Source organism: Apteryx rowi, unplaced genomic scaffold (assembly GCF_003343035.1).
Source record: "Apteryx rowi isolate R43461 unplaced genomic scaffold, aptRow1 scaffold_67, whole genome shotgun sequence".
Lineage (NCBI taxonomy): Eukaryota > Metazoa > Chordata > Aves > Apterygiformes > Apterygidae > Apteryx > Apteryx rowi.
In genome coordinates, this window is record NW_020450949.1 from 2,883,800 (window position 1) to 2,901,913 (window position 18,114).

Here is an 18,114-nt window from a genome sequence, read left to right on the forward strand (position 1 = left end):
ATCTTTACCTATTTCAGAACACTGATCTTTACCTATTTCAGAACACTGATCTTTACCTATTTCAGAACACTGATCTTTACCTATTTCAGAACACTTTTTCTTTCTAAACTTAAAATCTCTGATAAAACTCCCCCCCCCCCCAAATCAACACAAAGAACCACAAACCTTGACATATACTTCTCTGAGGTCATTATTAGACAGTTTTTARTCTTCCAAATGTTACTATCTGTAGTAATGATGTTAGCCTTTAAGGAAAAAATTTAAAGGATTCCATTTCTCTGAAGCTCTGAAAAGACAGACTAAGGACGGTTCTTCTCAGCTAACAGAATGGACTTTCAATTTGATTTGACAGTCTGACACCAGACAATGACAAAAGCGAGTAAGCTGGGTGATGTTCTGTTGAAAACTCATTGACCTAATGTGTTGGTGCCACAGAAAAAGCACTGAAAAAACTTCTTGGGAGAAGTGGAAGCTAAGACAGGACACACACACTACTGAAGAGCTGTATGTCAGAACAAGACCTTTCCAAGAGATAAGTTCTAATATTTAAGTGAAAATATGTTTAACATCATACTGCAAGAGCACCTCTGGTAGACAGAGATACAGTTTTAATAACCCGTGATAATCTCTAGACAATCTAGAAATACTGCAATAATGCAATATGAAAGAGAAAATGAATTGTGCTGCAAAATCAACCAACTCAAATTTCTGATAATTGTGTGGGATTTTGTCACTTCAGAGACAAACATTGAAGAACCTTTGCGTGGTCAAGCAGTACACTCAGRCCTGTTTTAGGCACAGGCAGCCAGACAAACTTTGAGTGACTGAAAGCTTTCCCCAAAACTACATGGGGTAGATGGAAAAGCAGAAATTAAAATCAACACCAGGCTTCAGATACTAACCAGAAACCATCCTCTTAACCCAACTCCAGGAAAACAAGGAGGCAAAAAAGTAGTATACAGTACCCATGTTTAAAACTCTTTACAGTAATTATCTAAACCATAAATCATTGCATGATTAGCTCAAGACATATCCATGTTCCTACCAAGAGATCTTGGTCAGAGTCCTCTTGAAAAACATTTTTTCCTCCCTAAGAACCTTACGAGTCTCAATTACCAGAGCACAGCTACAATTTACTCCCTCTACTCTACATCTGCATTTTTCCAACAAAAACTTTATTCCTCTAATTTTAACAATTAAAGAAGGAAATAAGAAGAAAATACAAGTTAATCACTGAGTTAACAGAAACAGCAAGTCTGCCAAATTTTTTCTCACCAGATGCTCCTTTGGTCACTCTAGTTAAATAGAACAGCAGATAATTACACATTGAAAGAGTTCTTTATTTAAAAGGATAAAGTAAATTCAAGTACAGTACAACCTTGATATCCAGAGTTTTATTTACTCAAAGCTCCTTGCTTTATAGAACAGGGTCACGTCCCCTGGTATTTACAAATCAAAAATGACTTAACAATATGAAACCTGTTTTATACAAGTTTCCTCAGTGTCCCTCTTCATACCAAAATGTACAAAAATAAGAGTTACTACATAACATTTCACATATCTACAGTACCTTCATCATCAATCCACTTGAGGGTAATTGGTTGTTCCTGTTGCAGAATACACATCTCACGCACTTCAKTACAGAGTTCATCATAGCTCATTGATGCATCCAAGTTAGTTATCAGGATGTCCCTGCAAGAGATTTAAAATAAATAAATAAGAAGTCAAACTTATGAGAAAATGCATGCTTTAGCCAGCATATTCCAGCAATTCCATCCACAGACTCTAAGATGCAAAAGCATACTTACAGAACTGGCTAAAGTAAACGGCCAGAAGCCAATGGGATTACAACTCACAGTATTTAACTTACTTTTTAAAATACTTAAGCAGAGGCATTAACTGTATTAATGATTTGTGTTTTGTTTAAATTTACTTCTTCCCATCAGTGAGTCCAGTTCCTTTAATATAAATGCCAGTGTCCAAAATAGTGTAAAACAAAACAAAAAAAAAAACCRACACACCATGATTTTATAACAATTAAATTGAATCCTGGGATTTTATTTTATCACCTTATGGAAGAAATCTCATGATTACTGTAAAATCCTATAAGAATTAAGTTTTTCCTCACACCTGCTAGATCATTAAAGAGGAAGCTCCAAGTGGGTGAATTCTCAAAAGATATATTGCAACAAAATTCAGTAACAGATAAAACCTTAACCAAATTCTGCATTCTTCTGTATTCTACATTTCAAGTGTTTTAAGACTATGAACCCAATTTTTAATTCTGCTTAATATAAGTCATGCTCAGGCATTTGGGAGAATAACTCTTGATACAATGAAAAGTCACATAAAACTGTCAAAACAGAATGAAGGAGGTTTTTTTAAGAAGAAAAGATATGCTAAACAAAATCTGAAGATACAAACTAGATTTTTTCCCATTTTCTAAATATTTCCAGGAAAAGACTCAAGGAAACTAATTGATTAAACAAAAAGAAAAAGGGAGATGTACTTAAGTAGTCTGCGGATAATTGCAAAACTGTATTTCCCAGTTAACGGCTATTGGCATACGCAATTCTTTCCTCTCTTAGCTCAATACAGTAAATGTATCAGAAGTTACCCAATAAGATTGGATTCGTTCACCTATTTTCACCTTGGATAACAAGTCATTTTAGAAAACATCTTACCTATTTTGCTTACTTGTGTTTTTCACCCAGAACTCAAAACCCTGAAGTATTTAAGATAGATTTACTAAATTCAACAACAAAACTAAAAAGTATCTAAGATGTGAAGACCTCTCCAGGAAAGGTAATACACTGAATTGAGGATCTTGCATTCTGTAACTTATGTTTTAAGTGAAATACATAAATAATTTTACACTCTACTTTGGCAGAGAATTACAGTAAGCAAAGTTTCAGTAGACTTCTTTAAAAGGTTGCTTTACATTTCAAATTCAATTAACTACTACCTTTTCAAGTGAACCTTTAAATTTACAATTTGTTAAGTTGTTTAAGAACAGTAGCATAATAAACTAATTCTTCCTAATACCAGTGGAAAAGAAACATGCAACCTGTAAAGCTGTATTGTTTTAGAACTGAGAGTTGTCAGGTGAGTCAGAGTCTAAGAACAGCCTCCTCTCCCCTGCCCAAGTGAAAAAGGCATTTCTATGCATTTCTGCATTTGACATTCTATGCACCTACAGAAGTAAGAGACAAAACTAGTTCTCAATATAGTTTTTGATGTCTGGTGCAGTGCCTTGCACCAAGACACAGTCACTGACAATAGCAGCTCATTTAATGCACTGCCACCACAAGCTACTAAGAAAAATGAAGTATCTGTAGAGCTGTGGTAACTCTTGTCAATTTCTTTAGGCCAGTAATCATGCTTTCATGGGTATTTAAATAGTATTCAAAATGTGAAACTACACAGTAAGACACTGTTCTGCTATACACAAACTCCAACTGAAGTTGATAGTAATATTAATCAGCATTAAATTATTAAAATTGTGATAAAAGATGGCACTGCCTTCTACATGTATGCTAATTGGAAGGTCATTAATTTATTTCAGCTGTGTCATTTTGTCCAAGCAGCACCCATTACAGATGCAAATATAAATGAGATTTATTCAAATCATTGTCTTGATTATATCCATATTCTTTTGAGATTAACAATATTTAATCTTAATGCCTGTAGCCACATTAGCCAATCAGGTCACAGATAACTGAACATCATTCATGGTTCTAAAAGCAGATCTATTTAATCTAGGTATGCAAGTAATTCCCTTAATATAACTGCCCATACATATAACTTTCTGATCATTAGTTTTTCATATTACTTGTTAGTGTGCAGTTTTAGCATCCAATGACAAAAGCATGTGTCTTGTGGGATTCTTTACCAATTAAAGGCAATACACAGGAAAAAATATTGCATCAATGCAATATTTAAATGAAGCAATTTCAAGTGATCACATACAAACCAGACAAACTAAGTAACCAAAAATAAAGTGAGCGTTACACAAGTTTACTTTCTTCTGCAATCTACTTATGCACTTTTTTATGGTATGTTAGGAACTCTGTCACACCCAGAAACAGGAATACCTAAGATCCTAGGACTCCCTGGAAACAGACTCAGCATTCGTGTATTTTACAACTTCCTCATGCTTATATTTTTAATTGGGATTTCAAAAAGATGTATCGTACTGTCACCTGGCATTTTAAATTGTTTAGCAGGTACCTGAATGAGCTTGATCCTAATTCTAAAGTTGTTCAACATTAACCATTTCCTGCAGTTTGTCAAACTTGTTTAAAGATGAGGTAGTACTCACATGGAGACATTGACATAATCAATTATACAATGTATAATGACAAAGTCAGCTCTTACTCACATGGACGCTTGAATTCAAGCAATAAAACAAAGACAAAATGCAGTGATAACAGAACCCCTGCTTTCTAACTTAAGAGATGATTTGCTGCTCTTCAAGTGAGAATGGCATTCAGCAAGTGAACATCATAGGGAGATCACTAAAAATGAATAACAAAGAAGAAAGTCTGCACAGCTACTGGAAATTACTGAATATAGTATTGCAGGAGACACTACTACAATGTTTTATTCTAATTAACATTCACAGTGATTACATTCTTTGTTGTGAATTCTAATAATGAAACAAATGTTACTACCTCCTCCACTTCGGAGCAGGTATATTTTATAGAGACACACACCCTTCTCTTTATAGCTCCACTGTGCCAGCAAGCTATCCCAAACTGTTTATGCTAATTTCTACTTGTGTTTATAGTACCTTCCCTCATACAGCTGAGGCAGCTCTCCTATTGTTGCTTCAGAGAAGCATGCATATCCATGCATCTCAAATGCATCACACAAGAAGTATTATGTATGTATGTTCTTTTCAACCTAAGCCTGTGTATGACATGATTAACAGGTGTAGGATTAAACTACTGAGCAGAAATAATCACAAGTAATGTTACATATATGGTGCAAACCTTTCAACCAAAGTTCATACAGCAGTTTACAAGCATCTATTAAATATCTCAAACAGCACCCTGGTGCAGATGATTAATAATGTAACAAACCCCCATTGATTTGTGCAATCTCTACTAATTATCACATTTCAGAAATTACTGAGCAGCAGTAATAAAACAGCAGTAAAAATGAACCAGAGTGTTGTGCCTATTTACTTTCATAAATGGATAGCAAATTCTCAGTATTTTGTCAAGACACCAGTTTTGACATGAATTCCTATCACTAAAAGCATATCTATATTTTTACTATGAGATTTTTTTTTTTTTAATGAAAATTCACCCTGTAGGTAAATGAACTGCAAATTAACAAATTTTTACTGGACTTTCAATTTATAGATGGTAAAATCAAGACATAAAAGTCAAATGACTAGGCATCAGGAAAGAGTCAGAAGCATAGATAGGAACAGAAGCCAACAAAAGTAAAAGCTTACCCTTATACATGAGAATACCCATCTTTCAAGATGCTATTATCCAATTCTGCTAATGCATCAAAAATGAGAGTCATAAGAAGAGATTCATATAGGTATTACTTCCTTAGCCACTGCACTGGATGTATTTTCATACTAATTCTTCCCTTCCTTCCAAACTGAAATATTTAAAGTTTCTTGTGATAAAACTGGTGCTCATCAGATTACTGACACTGGCACACTAGGGCTGGCCCATTTTTGGCTTTAAGGAAAAGAGACAAAAACCAATACTGGCATTTGCTCTAGAATTCTAAACTCAGGACTCAAACTATTTGGCACTGACTTGGGAAATAAGTTTATACTTAACAGGGAAGCTCTTTATTTTTAAGAAAATTTGGTAGATATTTTCACAGTTACACTACAAATACCACTTTCCTACACCACACTATTAAAAACCTCAACTACAGTATCAACATTTATTTGTTCAGCAGGACAAAATCAGAAAGGATGACTTAGGTCACTTACTATGAATTTATGTGCTAGTAAATTTAATCTAAAGAATTCAAATCAAGACCAAGGATTTACTTAGGCCAAATATTAACTCCTAAAAAGATTTAAATTTATGCCTCAGGTGAAGACAGGAGAGACCAAAATAAGATTAATTCACAAGGTCCTCACAGTGGCAGCAAATCAATTAGGTGAAATATTATTCAGTAGACATCCAAATTCTAGTCTGACAAGAAACCCCCAAAGTCACTAAAGACACTGCTATTCTAAGAGAAAATTCCTTCCCAACTTCAGGTCTATCATTCAGTACTCCTGTCCAGAATTTCCAGGGAGGAAGGAAATAAGCTCACGCTGTCTAATGAAGGTACAGGAAGAACAGTATCTCCAATCTCTATCAGATTTACTATACATGTATAAAGCCCCCATACAAACACATACTCAAATTCAATGCTACCAGAAAGCATTAGGCTTACTGCACATATGCAGTAGAGACATCTAGGACATGTGGATATTTCAGCTACCAAATAGAAGAACCTACGCAGACCAATCTTAAAAAAAAGTTCACATTCAAAGCAAGCAGTATTTCTCGCCTGCAAAAATCAGGTCCAAGTAATCCCAGACACACAACAGCCTTAAGTGTGACCATGAACAGGGTATTCCCCAGCCTTACCATCAACCAGATTTCCTATGCAATTTTGAAGTGCTGACCTACCATACTCAGTATTTTGTTTGTAAATAAATAAATAGACATCTGATGCTTTAGAGGAAGACAAGCTCCTACACCCTCCCCTTAAAAGACAAATTACATGTTGAAATAATAAGACTTTTCATGACTCCACTGGCAACTGGCTGTAGTCATGAAGACCATGACTTTCTTTTCACTGTCTTAAAGCAGAGCTGCATAAATAAGCACTGAGAGGATAACTGAAGAAATTGCGTTAACATCAATATCTCACTGCCCTTCATGCTGCATTAGTCAAGCTGTTGCAGGAAAGGGAAGAAAAAAGCTATCAAGAAAACGACAAACTAACATACTTTTCAAGGATTTATTTTTGGTATTTATTCACTACATAAAAACAAATATTTTGTGTCTTGAATTTAGATTCTTAAGAAAAAAACCGCACACTTTTAGAACTGAGTCTTCAAGCAGCTTACATAAGCTCATCTAAATTTATTGATAACTTGAGATATAAAAAAATTCTTTTATCCCACATTTACCTAGAAAATTCCCTGATAAGCATTCTCTTCAAAATTTCTTAAGAAGCAGACAAATCCAGTAACATTAGCATGTTGTTTCAAGACTCACAAATTTACCCACAAAAAACACTTCCAATAATTTTCCAAACAGTAACCGCTGTAAATTAAAACAATATCTAAAAACCCCCACTGGAAAAGGGCTCTTGTACTAAATACTATAGATTCTGTCCAAGGAGCATACAGTCACAAACTGACATGAGTAGAAACCTGCACTTAGTAGTCTCCTGCTAATTTCAGTGGTGATCTGTAGATGTAGAGCTCATGAGTGCATATGAGTGCATATGATGAAATGTAATACATGTATTACTATATTATAAAGATATAATAACAGCATCTGGATGTAACAGACCAATCTGTCTGTGACCATAAACACTTGTAAGAAAACAGAAAGCAATAACCCATCAACTTAGACTAAAGAATAAAACAGCAACTCTCTTAAAATGTTTCAGTGTGCTGCAGCTGTTGCAGATGTTTATTTTAATAGCCTAGAAGTTTACAGACTTGTCTTGACATTACATTCAAATCCATCAGCTTCCTTTTTACTCTAAGTGAGACTATGGACTCCTGTTCGATATGCTTCAAAATTAGGTATGACAATACAAAGGAGAGAATACGTAGACTTACCCACTATAGTGTGTTTTCACCCTGATGAAGTCTCTGTTCAAATTAACTTTTGAGCCCATTCTGCTAGGCATGGTCTAAATTCAACAGCCTAAACGAAGACTATTTTGTAAATACATAGAAATATCAGATCATTCAGAATAGATAACTCATTTAATTCTGAAGTGAAAGACTTCAGGTGTGATATATGCAGGTCTTTTCCAGATGACAGTCAATCCAGCTGAAAGAAAGAAAAACAGAATATAGATGAATATATACACGCTCTACTGAACAAATGGGTTGTGTCAGATTTTGTAAACCCAAGTAGCTTTACACATAAAACAGCAAGAAAACAAAAGGAAAATACATAGTAAGACTCGTCCTGTACAGTAATGAAGTGAATCAGTTAAAAATACCCCATATTACATAAATATTCCAATTTACAAAAGATCAGAACTCAAAAGAGACAGTTTTTTTGCATAGTTGGTATAAAACATTTAAGCTTTTTTTTCTTCCTAAAGGACAACATTTTCTAACAAAACATCTGGCAGTTCCCTCCCGGCCAAAAACACTCAGAGGAATTATTTACTTATTCATCCATACTACTTCTGGCTCTTTTCTTTCATACAGTAGAGAATGCCAATTCATAGTAGTTTGTATATACAAGGAAGACCATTAATGACTCATGTTAATTACAAATTTATCCAGGAAAAGTAGAAGAGGAACTCCAAAGGGCAGTTTAGGTCACCTTTAGGACTGGACTCCCAAGCAAACATCCTGTTTATTCAGAAGTTTTCTCCACTCCCTCCCATATACAAGCATATTCGAAAATACTTTCACATACCTCCCTAAGCCCACTGTCTAGGGAAGCAGGGCCACGTGCACCAGGGAAAGATGCCAGAACTTGAGCTCCCTACCGTCCTTCTCCTGCTGGGATCTGAGGGCACGCGTGGCCCCTCCCTGCCCTCCCCAGGGCTCCTTCAGCGCCCGCCGACGCGCAGCCCGGGCGGGTGCGCTCGCGAGCGACCCGCGGCAACGCCGCGGACACAGCGCGCGCGGGGAGCGGGAGGCAAGGGACGCTTTCACCCGGACGAGGCCGCTCCGCGGGGCCGGGCCAGCACTCTACTAGCTGCTGCCGCGCTCTGTGCCGAGTCGGGGCAGGCGGAACGGACTGTCCTCTTYCTCCTTCCCCACCGCGCCCAAGGGACACCTTTGGGGCTATCCCTTCCTCCTACCTGCTCTGCTGCTCCAACATAGGTCCCTCCCCGGCGACCGGGTCCCCAAGGGTCCCTTTTCCCGCCACCTCCACAAATCTAACCGATAACGCCCCCCCCACCCCCCGGGCCTGCCTCTCCAGCCTCGTCCCAGCGGTACTCCGCTCCCCTCTCCCCCGGCCCGAAGTTGCCCAAAGTCCCGCGAGGAAGTTCGGGTCGGACTCCGGCTCCCCGCTGTCCTCTGGGCCGGCGAGTCCCCCGGGAATCACGGCGGCAGCGCGCTGCAGAAGGAGCCCTGGGCTCCTCCTCAACTACCGACCCGCTCCCTGCCTCAGGAACCCCCTCCTCCTAGCTCCAGCGACACCAGCGCTACCACTTCGAACATGGCCGACTAAGAAGGCTAGCACCCACAACCAACAGAACACCTCCCACTCTACCTGTCGACCAATAGCAAGCTGCGGCTCACCTGAGCCAATTCCCATGTGATATCCCTCACCAATCATAGGCTAGGAACCGTTACCTGGAGAGTAGGAGCTTCTCAGCCAATCAAAAGCCATAGAGGAAGAGGTAGGCGAACACCTGCAGCCAATCGGAGAAGCGAGCGGCGGGTGCACTGCTCCCGCGGGTGTGGCGGTAGGTGTGATGGAAGGGAGTAGGTGCAGAGGGGGTGTCGTCCTCACGCCACAGTGACCGGCCGCGCTCTGGCGGTCTCTCCGCTGCCCTGATTCGTCCCTAGAGGGTTTCGCTGCCCTGTCGTGCCGTGCCCGTGCAGCACCTATGCGCTCGGAGATGTGGTAGCGCCGTGGCGGGAGGAGGCCCCAGGCCCGAGAGGAGACGCGGATGCGACCGTTACGGCGCTGTGTGGGCACGGAGCTGCGGTTCTGCTCTTCTCGGAGCCCTCTAGAGAGGTAGTGGGTCGTCCGGACTGCCAAAGGCCCCGTGGCTCTCCGGTGTGGCCTCGTCGGGCTCCCGCTTAGCTTCAGCTCGCCGGGAGGCGCTGGGTAGCTGGGGGAGGAGCGGCAGTGCCTCCCCGGAGTATCCAGCGCCGGGCTGGTGRCAGGGAGTGTGGGGCCGCCTCAGGGCTGGGCCGGAGGCGGTGCTGAGGCGAGGGGCGGCGCCTCGAAAGAGCAGCGTCTGCGACCGGGGGAGCTTCGCAGCGGCCCTGAATAAGAGGGGAAACTCACTTTCAGAAAAGTATAATCTCATATGAGGGTGAACATACCACACAAACCTAAAAGACTTCATTCAGAACTGTTAAGGCAGGAAAGCTGCTGTCAAAATAAATAGATACAGAAGAAATGAAACAACAAAAATAGCAATATTATGACTTCTTCTGAGTAGCCAAACTGAGAGGGGAGGAAAAAAAGCAATGGAATACATTGTAGTAATGTTGCTGAATTACCCACACTTTCATAAGAGCAAGCCTATGAAATGTCCAATGTCATTATTATTTCACTTCTATAAAGTGATTTTTTTCTAATGATACTTTGATCTGTTGATTTAAAACTGTGAATCAGCTGTGACTGAAGCACGGTGGTCTCCTCTGTAAAACAGGAGATAGGAGCTTTGCTTGTTTTTCAGATAGAGGTGTGGGATAGTTGTACTCAGAGTCCTGTCATGGAAATTAAAAATTAAAATGGCCACTTAGTTTTCTTCTATACCTAACTCAATTTTCCAAGCCAACAAACCATCCAAACAAAAGGCTTGCCTTGCAGCTTTTGCTTACCTCTTTGGATCTCTTTGGGGTAACTAGCCCACTGAACTTTGAAAAATAAACCAGGCTAAGGTGTTGCAACTGCTATATTTTGGCTTTGACTTCTTAGAGTTGAGCAGTCAGAATCTGTATTTTGAAAATGAGAGATGATTGATCCTTAGTCTCCTGCTATTAGCTTGTGCACGCCTACCTTGAGTTTCTTTTAGACACCATTTAGCACTTTTACAATTTCTTTATGAGGGTTATATGAGTGTGTGTGCTTGTACGAATATAGCCCTGATTCTCCTTTTGGTGTCTCTATGATCTTCCAAAATATGAATAAATAATGCTTAATACTAGTTTAAGTAGGAGTAAAGAAGCAAAACTTATTCCCATCAATCTAGACATTTTCTGTGACACAAAGGAAATGCAGCAATTGGTTTGATTTAACGGTCTTTAATCTGAATGAATAATGTCTCCATTGTTAATTTTATCTCAATTGGAATTCTCAATGTGGTTTCAAAGTGGACCCTTAAATCTTCATGTGTTTCAGTTTTCCTCTTTAAAATGGAGAACACTATATAAGATGTGTCTATGAACATACTTTATTTCAGGGCAAGCTAGACTTTGATCTCTTTGTCACCTCAGTTAGACATCCTGTGATACTTGAGATGTTGGATTGTGAGATGAAAGGTGGTGTAGTTCTTCAGAATTGTGTTTTATTTGGAGTTTTTTTTTTTTCTCAGCACAGTTTRCTCTGACAAATTATTGGATACACTTTCAGCAAGTAAAGAAAACCTGAATACAAAGCTATTTGTATATTTTACAAAGATTTTTTTTAATTGGTCACTTAGTACTAATGCTGTTATTTTTATTTTAGATGGCAGAGCATTGCGCTTCTATCCTCTACAAAACTACCCTCAGCTTAATAAAAAGAAAGATGTTATATGGCTGCCCACTGCACCTAAATTTGAAGACCTGATAGTATCCTTATTAACACTACTATTTTGAGGGTCCTACAGGTCAACCATTTTATTTTATGCCACCTGTAAATGTGATACTAAATATTAGTATAAATGCATCAGGTTCTGTGTTGTTTTGCATTCTTATCCCATCACCTTGTCTTCAGTAGATTTACTCTCAGTTTACGCAGATATGACCACAATGATAATCTAGCTTTACACATGTAATGACCAGGTACACATTCAACCTCAGTGTCCAATTGTGCAACAGATTTGTAGTGGCAGTGATGAAAACTGATTTGCTAAGGAATGTAGTGTTGGTATTTCAGTTGCTGCAGCATAGAAGTTTGATGTTACCTCATGTTACTGAATTGTCTTTTTGACTAAAAGTTATGAACAGGCAGAGTGTTGATTTCTGGATTTAATGTCTCCTTGGTTATTTAATTTTACTAGGGTTGTGACAGTTTTTAAGTCTGTATTTATATAAATGTGTATATCTACACATTTCCAGCAGATGGCAAGATATTCCTAGGCAACTGTCTGGGAAAGAAACACAGTTGAATATACAACAATTATTTGTGCTAGTCCTTTATTTTAATGCTACAGGCCACTGAGAACTGTTCTTTAAAGATTAGTTTAAAGGAAAAACAAGTTATTTGGGATTGATAGCATTAATCTAGAGTCCTGCTTCAAGCATCAAAGGTCTGCATTAATGGCTATCGATTTCACTAAAGTGCAAAGTTATTTTATCTGTATTTTCCTTTTTAAAATTCCAAGAAACATTTGCTGTTTAATGGCTTTGGAAACTCCTAGGCAGTACAGCTGTTTTAGTGCCTCTAACAGGAATAGAGTACACTTCCTTATCATGGTCCAATCTGCTCTTTTCTTCAGTGTTTTGAAACGCATTTCCTATGCAAATGCATAGGAAAATTGTATCGTAGGGATATTCTTTCCTTTTTGTCTCAGACCTTCATTCGAACAATAATTTGTCCTGCATATTTGTGTGTGTGTGCGTCTGTGTGTGTGTCTGTGTGTGTATATGTTTGTGTGTATGTGTAATTACCTTAATTTTAATAGGACTACCTGCATTAAAAAAAGGTGCATAAATACCCCACTGAATCCAGAGCAGGAAATTAGAATAGTTTATTCCAGGCTCCATATGGAGAAAGTAATATCTTTTAACCTCTTCCAAGAAAAGCATAATATTCTGGAATATCTCAGAGCAGTTTTACTATATGGGCCATTCAGAAGAACCAATTGTCAAATATAACCTTATACACTAAGTCAGGAGGAAGTGAGAAAATTTCTGTGTTTAAAAGTTATTTAGTTTGAATGCAGTAAAAATAATTTGATCTCTCTCATGTAGTATTTGCTCCTAGAATTTTGGCACGGATAGCCACAAAACAGATAGAAAAAAAAAAATTTAACAGAGTACACTTTTTTTTTTTTAAAGGTCAGAGGGAACCATTTTCTCTTCAAGCTGGACTTCAGCATAACCAAGAGACAGAAACAAATTTTCTCTGCCTTCTTTACTCATCCTGCCTAAAACCTGTAAGTAATGTTTGTTTTTGTAAGGCAGGTACTGCATCTGCTTCATGTGTATGAAATTTTTTTATATATTAGCTGTAGTGCCTATTATTTCCACTGTACATTTGCCTTATTATGATCTACTGATAGACACATTTGTCTAATGGAAAACATTTTAACTTTTCCATATAGCTCCAACCTTTCTTTATAATGTTAGCATTTCTTTTTTCACATTTTGGTGCACAGATCTATTTGAGCGCTATGCTTTATATTAACCTATTGCTATTCTGGCAGCTACTGCTCCTGCAAAAAGCAGGGAAAAAGGAGTGTCCTAATGTTATTCTTTTGTACTATGTGCTTCCACTTGCATATGCTGGTATTGTAGAGTACAAATCCAAAAAAGTGATTCTGTGAATCCAGACTACAAACAGAGGGATAGAGATTTAAAGGTACTGAGTATTTTGATTACATAAAAGACAGCTTGGCCAATTTTTTGCTCAGTAGAATACAATAAAACATATTTTGGTAGATGAATGTTCATGTAGTTGGATTAGTGAAGAACTGTACTATTCTTGTGAACTATACCTTTTGTTAAAACAATCTAAGTCATAGGTAGGGCTATTCTTTAAATATTTATGAAGAATGTATATAACATGGATGCTGGGATGTTTACCATATTATAATGTTCAGTTAATGGAGAAGGGGTTGTAAAATCAGATGAATGGGTTGAAACAAGATATCCCATAAGAAATACTTGAGAATCATCACAGAAGAATGAAAAAGTTATTGACTATGCTTATTTTTTCCATAGCTCAGATCATAACATTGTTTTTCACTGATTTCCTCAAACCTTGGGATTTGAGACTCAAAGGATCTTGATTGAATGGGATACCTACACTCACTAAGGGACAGACTGTTAAGGTAATACCCAAGAGAATTCTTCAGGGAAACATAATGATACACACAGGAATCCACTAGAAAATCTAAAGTAAATTTTGCCAGTGTTCTGTCAGATGATCAATACTTGACTAAAACAGGCATACTCATAGATTGCTCATTGTTTTAAGATTTTCACGCTGAAGTGCTTTGTCTGCACCTTTAAGACTAGTTATACTTTAGTTTAAAAAGTTGATCCATTAACTGTAATTATCAGATATCTCACATCCTAAAGAGAAAAATGTCAGCTATTGAACCTAGTTGGGACTACTGAGTTTAATATTTAAGGTGCTATTGCTTAGCATCCTTTCCAAGAGTGAGAGAATTGCAAGTTTCTGAGAGAAACACTTCAGATCTGCTAGATAAGAGAAGGGGAGTAGTGGGCAAAGGTGTTATTAGTCTGGAAGTATAACATGAATTGATGATCCTATGCCAGTAAGCTCTTAGTTCATTATCAGTGACAGCTGATCTGTCTCATCTCCATAGCACCATCTCTGTTTTTACAAAGACCTTCCTTTGAAAGAAATATCTCCCTTTAGAAACAAAGATCAAAGGCTATATATTTGTTATGGTTCATTTTACTTCACAAATGAGGAAATTAGCAGAAGTGAGGACTCTATCCTTGTAATTTGGAAGATTGTTGCTATAATGAAAGTTAAATCTTCCCTTTCCACCAGGTGTAAGAAACAGAGAAGAAAAGCTCCCTATTTTAATTCTGGTAGTTCAAAGAACACAAAGTTGTGCAGTTAATTAGCAAGTGACTTAGCTAGGACCTTCAAACATTACCTAAATGTCTAAAACTATTGGGAGTGTTAAAGGTTGTTAAAGAATCATTGTTCTATGTGGACTCTTTGTAGAATATCTTGTTATGTACAAAGTTCTTTCAAATTTAAGAGAAATATATAGTGTTGTGAGTTATTAAACTTGATGAGTGGGTGGCAAGATTCATGTTTTTCTACCTTTTCTCTGCTGAAAAACTTTTTAAACTGCTCCATCCACAAAGTGCTTGTACGTACCAGATAAAGTTGATCAGCCTTTCCCCTCCTCCAAAAAAAAAAGTTCCKTCCCTTTTCCCCTTCCAAGGTGCTTGATTTAAGACATCATTATGAGAAATAGTTCTTTAAGACAGCTGTTGAAAAAAATGTGGCAACCAGTACTACTTTTATCTTAGCAAAAGAAGATGACAGGTATCCTGTCTTTACTTGAACCAGTGTCTTAAAATCTTCAGACATATTAGGATCTGTCAACTCTCTAAGGTTTTAAAGATTTAGTATGTATTAGAACTGGTGATTTCAGACTAAGAACTAAACAACTAATAAATGGAAAGAGAAGACTACTATCTTCATGTGTATGCAAGATACGAGCACCCTGTTCTGTGTCACTCTGGAATGAATTTCTGGAATTTCTTCTTTAGCAATTCAGACCAGCAACATGAGCAGACATGCAAGCTGCTCTTCAGCCTTTCTGTCTTTACTTACTCTCTTTTTCCCAAGCAACAAGATATTGTTTCCTTTGAAGTCAGTGACAGTGAAATCATTGATTTCAGTGGGAACAGATTTGGAGCCAAATGCATAGTAGTTTGGATAAAAATTATAAGGCAAAGCATTAATATATTTTAACATAAACTGGAGCAAACCGTATATCTTACATAAGATCAGAAATCACCATGGTAATTCTTTGCAATTTGGCTTGGTGGATTGAATATTAGTGTTTTTCTAGTCCATGTTAAAATAGACCAAATGAATAATGCTTCAAGACTATTTTAAGACAACACCTCCATTTACCCATGTTTTTTATATAAGACAGAAGCACCCAGAAGCTAACTCCCACTTTTGTTGTCATTATATTAGCCTACAGGATAAAGCAGAATTCTAAGTGTAGCCCAAGCTACATGTTTAAAAACAAAACCAAACCTCTATGCTTCTGTACTTATTTATCCAGGATATTTATACAACCTGTCTCTGTAGAATCCATCACAATTTTTGTCTGCCTGTCTTTCATGTGTTTTCATCTTTAGACAGTACACTGTAAATCACAGAGCTCTTTTCTTGCTGCATAACCTGATTCTAATCCTTTAGAAAGGAGGGATCCCTGTTCTGAAGATAGCAGTGAAAGAAACTCTGAAAGAAAGAAAATGGATGCTTCTGCCGCTGAGGACATGCAACTGTCATTTCAGTGAATGGAAGAAAATGAAGCAATTTTTAAACAAAAAAGACTTAAATTTGAAGATTAAGTTTTCATCTTGATTCCTCAAGGATCCTCTTTCTATTACTTTCCCTAGACCAGACTTAATTTTGCTGGCCTAAACTCTCATTATTGCTTCAGCCAACATTCAGTTTGGGGAAAAAAAAAAAAAAAAAAGTAATGAATTATAGGCATTGTTAGTTCAAAATACTCCAAATCCTGGAAGTGCCTGATGGACCCTTCAATAGCCATGCACAAAAACACCATTGGAGGCAATCTGAAAATAATCATAGCTAACATATTAAGTGTTTCTTCTTTATAAAGTACGTGTTCAATTTCAAAATGCTGCATGCACCATAGTTCATAAACAATATGCAGAATCCTGCTGGCTTTTACATATACAAGCTCATATGTGTATTAGTTGCACACACAGACAAGCTGGAAAGATGGGGGTAGAGTAATCCTAAATATATCTAAAAAGTGTAGTAAGTTTAAGATGTGCAGAAGTAGATCTTTTGTGTTTGTTTGACTCTGAAACAAATGTAGCAATAAAGGAATAACAGTCTGGATGGAATATCACACCAGATGTTTTACAGATTACTCTGTATGTCATCACTCAAATGATCTTTATTTAATCTTAAAAGACTGTAGTAATTGTAATACTGGAACAGCCCAATGGCTATATATTAGTTTGCTACTTCCAGCCATGTCTCTTCCCCATCTCTCCCCCTTGAATCTCGCCAATTATTTATTCCTGTGTAAAAGAAAAATGTCTTTCACACTCCATCTGGTGACCCCAGTGCATGAAGATTGGGAGCTTTATGATGTTTGTGCTGTCAAAGGTAATTCCCAGTGCTGCTCTTGTTCTGATTATTTACCCAGTCAGCAACTGATGCAAGCCTGTATTTGTTAGTAACTAATATTACCCAAAGACTATGTTAAAGGTGTTTGGGCCAAAGTTATAATTTTCAGAAAAGCCTGCTTAAGAGTGTGGAGAATTTGAGAAATGTCTTAAGCTCTCTTTTCCTCTCTGTTACATAAAAGAGATTACCTGTGTGTGGTGCAAGAGAAAGAAATGGGTATAGCCACAAAGTTTGTACACCAAGACTTAAAAGTTTTATAGGAACTTGAGTGTATTTTTCATACCTGTATGAAGGGCTTACAATTAGTTTTGCTTAATTTGTCCTAGCATCAAAGAGAAAGAAGATTTCCACTTTTTTTTTTTTCTAAGTGTGAAATGCTTTTCAAGTGGAAGAAAGTGCGAGATAACTGAGCAACAAATGAGACAGAAGTATTGTAAGAGTTAAAGAAAGGGATATATTTCTAGAGGTTGGTTTCCTTTCACAGCTGGTTAAGTTTTCAAAGCTACTCTGGAATTAACTCTATATGATCAACTTGCTAAAGTGTCTCCTCTTTACTTGTACATCAGGGATATGTAATTTCTTTCTCCTGCTCCTTTGCCTGTTGAGATTTTAAACTGTTGGGATAAGTACTGTGTCTCACTGTATATCTTGAAAATCAATCCCAGGAAGCTAGGAACTGTAATATCAGTTGGGACCTTTTGTAATAGATAATTGTGTTATTTATTATTAGTTACACGGTAAGAGTATGACCCCACCAGCTCTTTAAATGCCAGGCTTTCCACTGAAGCTGTTAACATGAAAGTCTGAGCTTGAGAATTTCAGGTCCTGAAAGACCTGAAATTCCTTTGTTTGATTTATTCTTACATCAAGTAGCTTAAAAAAAGAAAGGAAAAAAAAGGCAAGTATTTACAATAAAGTACATTGTGACAAC

General features: G+C 37.5%; 1 protein-coding gene across 3 annotated transcripts in view; it reads right to left on the bottom strand.

The window, feature by feature from the left end:
• PRKCZ (protein kinase C zeta) overlaps positions 1 to 9,613 on the bottom strand; it is a 75,636-nt gene extending 66,023 nt beyond the window's left edge. The window contains exons 1-3 of one of the 3 annotated variants that reach the window (XM_026085674.1): positions 9,539 to 9,613; positions 7,829 to 8,045; positions 1,571 to 1,692 (exon numbers count right to left, since the gene is read on the bottom strand). In XM_026085674.1, the coding sequence (XP_025941459.1) occupies positions 1,571 to 1,692; positions 7,829 to 7,899 (193 nt within the window). In that variant the 5' untranslated portion in view covers positions 7,900 to 8,045; positions 9,539 to 9,613. Of the gene's footprint in view, positions 1 to 1,570; positions 1,693 to 7,828; positions 8,046 to 8,648; positions 8,714 to 9,337; positions 9,371 to 9,538 lie in introns of those variants that run through there. The other 2 variants (XM_026085675.1, XM_026085673.1) reach the window with 2 other exon arrangements.
• Between the last annotated feature and the right edge of the window lie 8,501 nt (positions 9,614 to 18,114).